Source organism: Hemibagrus wyckioides, linkage group LG23, assembly GCF_019097595.1.
Source record: "Hemibagrus wyckioides isolate EC202008001 linkage group LG23, SWU_Hwy_1.0, whole genome shotgun sequence".
In the NCBI taxonomy this organism is placed as follows: domain Eukaryota; kingdom Metazoa; phylum Chordata; class Actinopteri; order Siluriformes; family Bagridae; genus Hemibagrus; species Hemibagrus wyckioides.
Window position 1 is genome coordinate 16,816,850 of NC_080732.1, and position 12,446 is coordinate 16,829,295.

Here is a 12,446-nt window from a genome sequence, read left to right on the forward strand (position 1 = left end):
GATTTCATCAAACTTCAGACTCCAGACACGTCGATATATTTTTAACTGTAATTCGGTCAAGTTATTGCATCACTAGCAAGTTGTTTTGTTTTCCTCCTGATGTATGAAACGAACATTTTAAGCACTTTTTTTTACGAGCCAGTGAACGCTGCCATTGTTCGTGACGGTTAAGTTTCTATTCTGAAGTGTTGACAATAAGAAAAATCGGGACGAGAGAAAAACGCCTGAACTCGGTTCGACCTCTGGCGTGATCTAATAGGATGTGGTGTAGATCAGGTGCAGATTACAAAGAACAGCATGACGCAGAATCGCTAAAGCTCACAAGTACGCCTTTGCAACGATATGCAGGGAAAAAATTGACCAAAAAAAAAAAAAACAAAACAAGCTGACAGAGTAAAAAGGTGACAAAAAATGATTCATTAAATGATTAATTAAAATAATTATTGAACAATATGTTGCAAAAAATATTGAACAATATTTTTTAAACTGATGAATATAAAATACAATAAAAAAAAATAGTGTTATAATACTTTTTACAAAATAATTATTGAACAATTTATTGCAAAAATTATTGAACTTTTTTTTTAAATGATGAATATAAAATAAAATAAAAAATACTAGTGTTACAATACTTTTTACAAAATAATTATTAACCAATATATTTAAAACTATTGAACAATTTTTTTTCAAAGACTGATGAATATAAAATAAAAGAAATAATAGTGTGTTGTAATATATTGACAAAAAATACTGAACAATTGTTTTTACAAAGTCTGATGAATACTGAAGTGTTACAATATATTGAAATAGAAAAATAAAATAAAATAAAAAATAATAGTGTTATAATACATTTTACTAAATAATTATTGAACAGTATATTTAAAAAAATATTGAACATTTTTTTACAAAGCCTGATGATTATAAAATTGTCGAAGTATTTACATTATGATTTTTATATTATTATTATTTCTGATTATACTTTATGGACAATATCACAGCTTTATTCTAAGCAACAAGATTTGAACTCGTAACCTTCCGGTCATTAAAACAGAACCACAAAGTCACCCAGTTTTGACAGACGATATGATCTCAGAGCGATTGTGCCTTTAAAAAAAATGCCACGTTCCTGAGAAGAAAATAAAATCAGATGATTGTGGACTGAGTAAAGCGATAGTTGCCCCTTCGGTGGCCTTCAACCTGAAACAATGCTGCATTTCAGAGCCACTGTGTCACGGCTGTCACCTCAATGTGTGACTTTCCAACCACACACACACACACACACACACACACACACATCAATCCCTCCCAGCCAGCCATGTGATTGAATCTTTGCAGATCTGGCCTTTTTTTCCCTCTTGTTGTGTGAAGGCCCAGCTTTTTGAATAGTGCTTGATAAGCAATCAACAGCCACGCAGAATTCTGTGTGAACATTTTTGCATGAAAAAGAGCCTGGTGTTAATGGGCTCTCGCGGGAAAGATAAAGGTAAAGGAAAATTCCTAGATCTGATTGCATTGACGGAAAGGTTGCCGAGCCTCGTTTTGACCCGCTCCGAACAGCCGAATCCGACCTCGGCGTCTTCCCTCTTTATGTCCAAGTCAAGTAGCTTTCATTGTCATTTCAAGCATGTATAGCTGACGCAGTACAGAGTGACATGAAGCGACGTTTCTCCAGGACCATAGCGCTACATAAAACCTCATAGAGCTAAGGACTGAAAGTAAGTTGTCCTAGCCACAGAAAGTGTACTTAGTGCAAGACAAAAAGACAAAACTGTACAGGACAGATACACAAAATAGTGCAGACCGGTATACATTCTGTATGTTATACAGTACAATGTGCAAAAAATAAGAGAGCTGTAAACAAAGAGGGTTCTTGTAAACATATACACTTCTGTAAGAGCAGCAGTTTGAAACGTGCAAAAACAGCAAGTCCAGTCTGATTCTGATTCACGAAAAGCTTCATTTCATACACATCTTCAAGAAGGGATATTAGCTGCTGAGGTGAGAAATATTGTGTAAGATTGACACTTGTTACAAAATACAGCATTAATCCGTTCGGCTTTCTCGCTCGGAATTGACGACAGGATTGAAAAACTGTTCATTGTTCAACTCACACTCACAGAGGTTTCACGATTTCTCTTTTCCCACACTGTTACTAAAAGCAGAGATAGATAATCTTATCATATTGTTTTCTTTAAAAACTGCTACGATTTTATCTTTTAGAGTGAAGCCGTTACTCTCTTACTCTGTCACACAACAATCACTTTTATACATTTTAACTATAATGAATCCAGTGCAATCTAAACATAATTAAAAAATCTGTCTATAATAATAAAATCGGTGCTGTTTTTTTCACAAATCCAACTCCGGGATGCGATAACCGAGTTATTTTCTGTGCCGTTATTTCTCTGCCGTCTGGCCAGACCTGATACCGGTTCTCGGATCAGTGCCAGTTATTTTGATGTTAAAGGTTTAATAGCAGTATATTTTGAGTTGCCAGGAAGTATATCAGCGCAACACATTACTTAAACAGCAATTCATAATATTATCAGTAATCCTCGGCTGCTCTGCTGTCACGTCGTGTGAGTAGTGCGAGTGATTATCCACCTACAGAGTGCTCGACATGTAGGTGTGACTGATAAACCCAGCAGCGAGCGTGGCTACGACGTAATAAACTTGCTGAAATCTAACGTCATTTTCTGTCTGATTTCAGCCCCAGGCCCATCCTCCACCCACAGCCCAGCTCCAACCCGCCCTGGCGCTGCCACACCCGTCACAGCCGCTCGTTTCCCAACAGCCTCAGCCTCAGCAGCAAACGGGACCCCGTCTCCCGCCGCGTCAGCCCTCCACCGCCGCGCCCGCCGAAGCCGAGGACGAGTCGCGTCAGGCTAAAGGTCGCGCTGGCGCCCGGATCTCCTTGGAGGCTCTGGGAATCCTGCAGAGCTTCGTGCAGGACGTCGGGCCCTACCCGGACGACGAGGCCGTGCACACGCTCTCGGCCCAGCTCGACCTGCCCCGGCACACAATCATCAAGTTCTTCCAGAACCAGCGCTTCTGCATCCGGCCCAAAGATGTGGCCTCGGGAATCGCTCTACCCTCAGCCGGCGAGCAGGACGAGGTCGGCATGACGGACTTCAAAGACGGAGAGCTGCTCAAAGAGCTGGACGAGAGCACGCAGACTACTAACATCTTCACCATCAAGATCGAGGAGCACCCAGGCACCGAGGAAGGACAGTGTCACGCCGAGCAGGAAGTGAAAGAATAATAATAAAAAAAAAACCTCAAGCACACCGTCGGATCTCCTCCAGCTGTAGAACTGTGAGACTCTCAACCCGGGACTGTGTAATACACAAGTATTACCTTTTTGTAAAAGCCCTGTATTATTATTCCACTGTAAAGATTTTGCGCATCATTAAATAACCTGCACAACAAAACGAAATCAAAAAAATGTTCAAAAAAAACAACGATGTTGCCGTGGATGTTTGCTGACTGCACTTGATGTATGTTTGTTTTTACACTGAACTTCCAAACTACTGATTTTAAAAGGAAAAAAAAAAAAAAAAAAAACACGACTCGGTCGAAGTTTGATAGACTTTGATAGATGTTTACGTATGTGGTGTTAACTGGATTTTTTTTTATTATTATTATTATAATTATTATTATTTTAATGCAACTGATAATAAAATAAAAACGGGGGCCTTAATGGTGACAAACTGCTGAACAACACAGCGTTTTCTTTACCAAGCGAAGGATCACGCAGGATCTGGCGCCCCTAAGACCTGCAGGTAGACTGGAGGAGAAAAAGTTTTTCCCCCTCTTTCAATCGTTACTTATTATTATTATTATTTGTTTGGAAGAAATATAAATATATATATATATAAATATAAATATAAATATAGAACATATATTAATTGTAAAAAAAATCTACAGTCTTAAAGAAACTATGCCAACAAATGCCTTGTACTATATGGCACTGCCGATGTTAGATTATTTTGCGAAAACCTTTGTCACTGTAATTTTCAGGATTTTCACACGATTTAAAAAAAAATGTGAATCACACTTTATTCCTCTCCATCCCCACGTTATTTATTTGCCGTTCACGCAGTTTACGGATGTAATTACGTAACTTTTCTGTCACAGCACATTTTTTTATTTTATTTTACTATTTATAAATGTAAGTTTGATGGGCAGTAAAAATCAAAGTGTCTTAAACGTTTTAAATGGGAAAAAAAATGTGCTTTAACGGTTGCCTAAAAAAAAGAAAAAGAAAAAAAACAAAAAAACAAAGTGCTGTATGTCAAGCGACTCATGCTACGAGCTTCACGATTAATGTTGTATGCAATTTTTTCCTCTCATGCAAATAAGCTTAGGAGAACGACTTAAACTAACCTATAGACCACCTTAGAGAAAAAAGAAAAAAAAACATATGCAATTTGTGTGGAATTCGATGTTTGCGATGTGTCTTCCTTTGGTTAATAATCCAACTCAAAGCTATTCCTGTATAAACTATTCTGTATAAAAAAGGAGCGTTTGTTTTTTTATGAGTTTATCGCAAGGAGAACACCGGTTATTTTGTTACGACTGACTGTTTTATAAGTGTTTCTCGGTTTTTTCCTCGAGCGAAACTGTTCTAACTAGGAGTGGTGATTTGATTGTTAAATGACACAATTAAACTGTTTGTATTGCACCCCCAGAATCTTTGCATTAATGGCACCAATACATAAATATCAAATGCGAAATATCAAAAATATCTAGTTTCCCTTTCTTTTTTTTTTAATTATTTATATATTTTAAAAAAAATTCTTTCTTTTTTTCTTTTATTTTAATTTTTGTAATTATTTATAATTTTTTCTTTTATTCTAATTAATTTTTAAATTAATTTATAATTAAAAAAAAAAAATCTTTCTTTTTTTCTTTTATTTACATTTTTTAAAAATTATAATTCTAAAAAAAATTTTTTTTTTTTTTTTATATAAATAATTAGGGTTGTAGAAATTTAAAAAAAATCCTAGTGTTATAATATATATTTATATTATACCGATTGTAGGTGTATTTCTCTAATATTATATTATTATAAATATTATATTAATATTATTATATTATGACAGAAGAACGTTTTTTTTTTTTGGTTCAGTCTGTTTCACGTGAACTCCCCAACCCTCCGTCACCCCTCCTTCTCTTTCATTCTCTCCTCTGTTTGTTTCCAATTGCGAGCACGTGACAGGATAAATAAGCGCCTGGCGTTAATGCCGTGTTAATGAGCCCATCTTTGGGGAGAGGAGGTGTAAAGTGATGCAGGTGCTGTGACCTCTCGCTGAACCCAGGCTGAACGCTGCAGCTGGGAGACGAACGCGCGACGCCGTTCACCTGCGTACACCTGCGCCGAGGAGGCGTCTGGGGCGCGCTTTAAATAACGCCCTAAAAAATTCCACACGGGGTTCAGAGGCAAGCTCACGGAGAGAGAAAAGGAGAAAACATGAGAACACGCTGAGACATGAGGGAGAAAACACAACCTGGGAATACACAAGAACACACACTCATACACACACACTGACACACTGTTCCAGAGTAGTACACTGATACACAGTACACACTGTTACAGAGATACAATGACACACACTGTTACAGTAACACACTGACACACAGTACACAGTTACAGTAACACACTGACACACAGTACACAGTTACAGTAACACACTGACACACAGTACACTGTTACAGTAACACACTGACACACAGTACACACTGTTACAGTAACACACTGACACACAGTACACTGTTACAGTAACACACTGACACACAGTACACTGTTACAGTAACACACTGACACACAGTACACAGTTATAGTAACACACTGACACACAGTACACACTGTTACAGTAACACACTGACACACAGTACACAGTTACAGTAACACACTGACACACAGTACACTGTTACAGTAACACACTGACACACAGTACACTGTTACAGTAACACACTGACACACAGTACACACTGTTACAGTAACACACTGACACACAGTACACACTGTTACAGTAACACACTGACACACAGTACACTGTTACAGTAACACACTGACACACAGTACACACTGTTACAGTAACACACTGACACACAGTACACTGTTACAGTAACACACTGACACACTGTTACAGTAACACACTGACACACAGTACACTGTTACAGTAACACACTGACACACAGTAAACACTGTTACAGTAACACACTGACACACAGTACACACTGTTACAGTAACACACTGACACACAGTACACAGTTACAGTAACACACTGACACACAGTACACAGTTACAGTAACACACTGACACACAGTACACTGTTACAGTAACACACTGACACACAGTACACACTGTTACAGTAACACACTGACACACAGTACACAGTTACAGTAACACACTGACACACAGTACACAGTTACAGTAACACACTGACACACAGTACACACTGTTACAGTAACACACTGACACACAGTACACAGTTACAGTAACACACTGACACACAGTACACACTGTTACAGTAACACACTGACACACAGTACACACTGTTACAGTAACACACTGACACAGTACACTGTTACAGTAACACTGACACACAGTACACACTGTTACAGTAACACACTGACACACAGTACACAGTTACAGTAACACACTGACACACAGTACACTGTTACAGTAACACACTGACACACAGTACACTGTTACAGTAACACACTGACACACAGTACACAGTTACAGTAACACACTGACACACAGTACACTGTTACAGTAACACACTGACACACAGTACACACTGTTACAGTAACACACTGACACACAGTACACAGTTACAGCAACACACTGACACACAGTACACACTGTTACAGTAACACACTGACACACAGTACACACTGTTACAGTAACACACTGACACACAGTACACTGTTACAGTAACACACTGACACACAGTACACACTGTTACAGTAACACACTGACACACAGTACACACTGTTACAGTAACACACTGACACAGTACACTGTTACAGTAACACTGACACACAGTACACAGTTACAGTAACACACTGACACACAGTACACTGTTACAGTAACACACTGACACACAGTACACTGTTACAGTAACACACTGACACACAGTACACAGTTACAGTAACACACTGACACACAGTACACTGTTACAGTAACACACTGACACACAGTACACACTGTTACAGTAACACACTGACACACAGTACACAGTTACAGCAACACACTGACACACAGTACACACTGTTACAGTAACACACTGACACACAGTACACACTGTTACAGTAACACACTGACACACAGTACACTGTTACAGTAACACACTGACACACAGTACACACTGTTACAGTAACACACTGACACACAGTACACACTGTTACAGTAACACACTGACACAGTACACTGTTACAGTAACACTGACACACAGTACACACTGTTACAGTAACACACTGACACACAGTACACACTGTTACAGTAACACACTGACACACAGTACACAGTTACAGTAACACACTGACACACAGTACACAGTTACAGTAACACACTGACACACAGTACACACTGTTACAGTACCACACTGACACACAGTACACTGTTACAGTAACACACTGACACAAAGTACACACTGTTACAGTAACACACTGACACACAGTACACAGTTACAGTAACACACTGACACACAGTACACTGTTACAGTAACACACTGACACAGTACACTGTTACAGTAACACACTGACACACAGTACACTGTTACAGTAACACACTGACACACAGTACACACTGTTACAGTAACACACTGACACAGTACACTGTTACAGTAACACACTGACACACAGTACACAGTTATAGTAACACACTGACACACAGTACACACTGTTACAGTAACACACTGACACACAGTACACTGTTACAGTAACACACTGACAGTACACTGTTACAGTAACACACTGACACACAGTACACTGTTACAGTAACACACTGACACACAGTACACACTGTTACAGTAACACACTGACACACAGTACACACTGTTACAGTAACACACTGACACAGTACACACTGTTCCAGTAACACACTGACACACAGTACACACTGTTACAGTAACACACTGACACACAGTACACAGTTACAGTAACACACTGACACAGTACACACTGTTACAGTAACACACTGACACACAGTACACAGTTACAGTAACACACTGACACACAGTACACAGTAACACACTGACACAGTACACAGTTACAGTAACACACTGACACACAGTACACACTGTTACAGTAACACACAGTACACAGTTACAGTAACACACTGACACACAGTACACAGTAACACACTGACAATACACAGTTACAGTAACACACTGACAGTACACACTGTTACAGTAACACACTGACACACGGTACACACTGTTACAGTAACACACTGACACAGTACACTGTTACAGTAACACACTGACACACAGTACACACTGTTACAGTAACACACTGACACACAGTACACACTGTTACAGTAACACACTGATACACAGTACACACTGTTACAGTAACACACTGATACACAGTACACACTGTTACAGAGTAATACAATAACACACACTGTTACAGTAACACACTGACACACACTGTTACAGTAACACACTGATACACAGTACACACTGTTACAGAGTAATACAATAACACATTATTACAGTAACACACTGACACACTGTTACAGTAACACACTGACACACTGTTACAGTAACACACTGACACAGTACACAGTTACAGTAACACACTGACACACAGTACACACTGTTACAGTAACACACTGACACACAGTACACACTGTTACAGTAACACACAGTACACTGTTACAGTAACACACTGACACACAGTACACACTGTTACAGTAACACACAGTACACTGTTACAGTAACACACTGACACACAGTACACACTGTTACAGTAACACACTGACACAGTACACAGTGTTACAGAATAACACAATGACACACACTGTTACAATAACACAGTGACACACAATGTTACAGTAATACAATGACACACTTTTACAGTAACACACTGACACACACTGTTACAGTAACACAATGACACACAGTGCATACTGTTACAGAGTAATACAATAACACACTGTTACAGTAACACAGTGATACACAGTTATAGTAACTCAATGACACAGAACACACTGTTACAGAGTAACACACTGACACACATTGTTACAGAGTAACACATTGACACACTGTTACAGAGTAACACAATGACACACACTGTAACATTAACACAGTCTTCCAGAGTAACACACTAACACACACTGTAACAGAGTAACACAATGACACACACTGTTACAGAGTAACACGCTGACACTCATTGTTACAGTAACACAATGACACACACTGAGAGTAACACACTGACACACACTGTTACAGTAACACACGGACACACTGAGAGTAACACACTGACACACACTGTTACAGAGTAACACAATGACACACTGTTACAGTAACAATGACACACACTGAGATTAACACACCGACACACACTGTTACAGAGTAACACACTGACACACACTGTTACAGAGTAACACAATGACACACACTGTTACATAACACACTGACACACACTGTTACATAACACACTGACACTGTTACAGAGTAACACACTGACACACACTGTTACAGAAACACAATGACACACACTGTTACAGTAACACAATGACACACACTGTTACAGAGTAACACAATGACACACACTGTTACAGTAACACACTGACACACACTGTTACAGTAACACAATGACACACACTGTTACAGTAACAAACTGACACACTGTTACAGTAACACAATGACACACACTGTTACAGAGTAACACAATAACACACACTGTTACAGTAACACACTGACACACACTATTGCAGTAACACAATGACACACTGTTACAGAGTAACACACTGACACACTGTTATAGGGTAACACACTGACATACTGTCACAGAGTAACTCACTGACATACACTGTTACAGTAACACAATGACACACTGAGAATAACACACTGACACACACTGTTACAGAGTAATACAATGACACCCACGGTAAAAGAGTAACACAATGACACACACTGTTACAGCAACACAATGACACACACTGAGAGTAACACAATGACACACACTGTTCCAGAGTAACACAATGACACACACTGTTCCAGAGTAATACAATGACACACACAGGAACACACTGACACACAGAAATACACTGACACACACAGTAACACACTGACACAGAACATACTGACACACAGAAATACACTGACACACACAGTAACACACTGACACACACAGTAACACACTGACACACAGAAATACACTGACACACAGAACACACTGACACACACAGTAACACACTGACACACAGTAAAACACTGACACAGAACATACTGACACACAGAATACACTGACACACAGAAACACACTGACACACAGAAATACACTGACACACAGTAACACACTGACACACAGTAACACACTGACACACAGACACACAGAAATACACTGACACACACAGTAACACACTGACACACACAGTAACACAATGACACACAGAAATACACTGGCACACACAGTAACACACTGACACACACAGTAACACACTGACACACAGAAATACACTGACACACACAGTAACACACTGACACAGAAATACACTGACACACACAGTAACACACTGACACACAGAACACACTGACACAGAAATACACTGACACACAGAAATACACTGACACACAGAACACACTGACACACAGAACACACTGACACACAGAAATACACTGACACACAAATACACTGACACACACAGAAATACACTGACACACAGAACACACTGACACACAAATACACTGACACACAGAAATACACTGACACACAGAAATACACTGACACACACAGAAATACACTGACACACAGAAATACACTGACACACAGAACACACTGACATACACAGAAATACACTGACACACACAGAACACACTGACACAGAAATACACTGACACACACAGAACACACTGACACACAGTAACACACTGACACACAGTAACACACTGACACAGAAATACACTGACACACAGTAACACACTGACACCCAGAACACACTGACACAGAAATACACTGACACACACAGAACACACTGACACACAGGAACACACTGACACACAGAAATACACTGACACACAGAAATACACTGACACAAAGTAACACACTGACACACACAGTAACACACTGACACACAGAAATACACTGACACACAGTAACACACTGACACACACAGTAACACACTGACACACAGAAATACACTGATACACAGTAACACACTGACACACACAGTAACACACTGACACACAGAAATACACTGACACACAGTAACACACTGACACACACAGTAACACACTGACACACAGAAATACACTGACACACAGTAACACACTGACACACACAGTAACACACTGACACACAGAAATACACTGACACACAGTAACACACTGACACACAGAAATACACTGACACACATTAACACACTGACACACAGAAATACACTGACACACAGAAATACACTGACACAGAAATACACTGACACACAGAAATACACTGACACACAGAACACACTGACACACAGAAATACACTGACACACAAATACACTGACACACACAGAAATACACTGACACACAGAACACACTGACACACAAATACACTGACACACAGAAATACACTGACACACACAGAATACACTGACACACAGAACACACTGACACACAGAAATACACTGACACACACAGAAATACACTGACACACAGAAATACACTGACACACATTAACACACTGACACACAGAAATACACTGACACACATTAACACACTGACACACAGAAATACACTGACACACATTAACACACTGACACACAGAACACACTGACACACAGAAATACACTGACACACAGAAATACACTGACACACAGAACACACTGACACACAGAACACTGACACACAGAAATACACTGACACACAAATACACTGACACACACAGAAATACACTGACACACAGAACACACTGACACACAAATACACTGACACACAGAAATACACTGACACACACAGAAATACACTGACACACACAGAAATACACTGACACACAGAAATACACTGACACACAGAACACACTGACACACAGAAATACACTGACACACAGAAATACACTGACACACATTAACACACTGACACACAGAAATACACTGACACACATTAACACACTGACACACCGAAATACACTGACACACATTAACACACTGACACACAGAAATACACTGACACACATTAACACACTGACACACAGAAATACACTGACACACATTAACACACTGACA

The 12,446-nt window shown here is 39.4% G+C and overlaps 1 protein-coding gene across 7 annotated transcripts in view; it reads left to right on the plus strand.

Annotated features, from left to right (window-relative positions):
• The window catches only part of satb1b (SATB homeobox 1b), a 56,555-nt gene extending 51,849 nt beyond the window's left edge, over window positions 1-4,706 (plus strand). For 5 of the 7 annotated variants that reach the window (XM_058376849.1, XM_058376851.1, XM_058376853.1 and 2 more), the window contains one exon: window positions 2,711-4,705. In XM_058376849.1, the coding sequence (XP_058232832.1) occupies window positions 2,711-3,262 (552 nt within the window). In that variant the 3' untranslated portion in view covers window positions 3,263-4,705. Of the gene's footprint in view, window positions 1-2,710 lie in introns of all 7 variants that reach the window. The other 2 variants (XM_058376852.1, XM_058376854.1) reach the window with 1 other exon arrangement.
• Window positions 4,707-12,446: the final 7,740 nt, after the last annotated feature.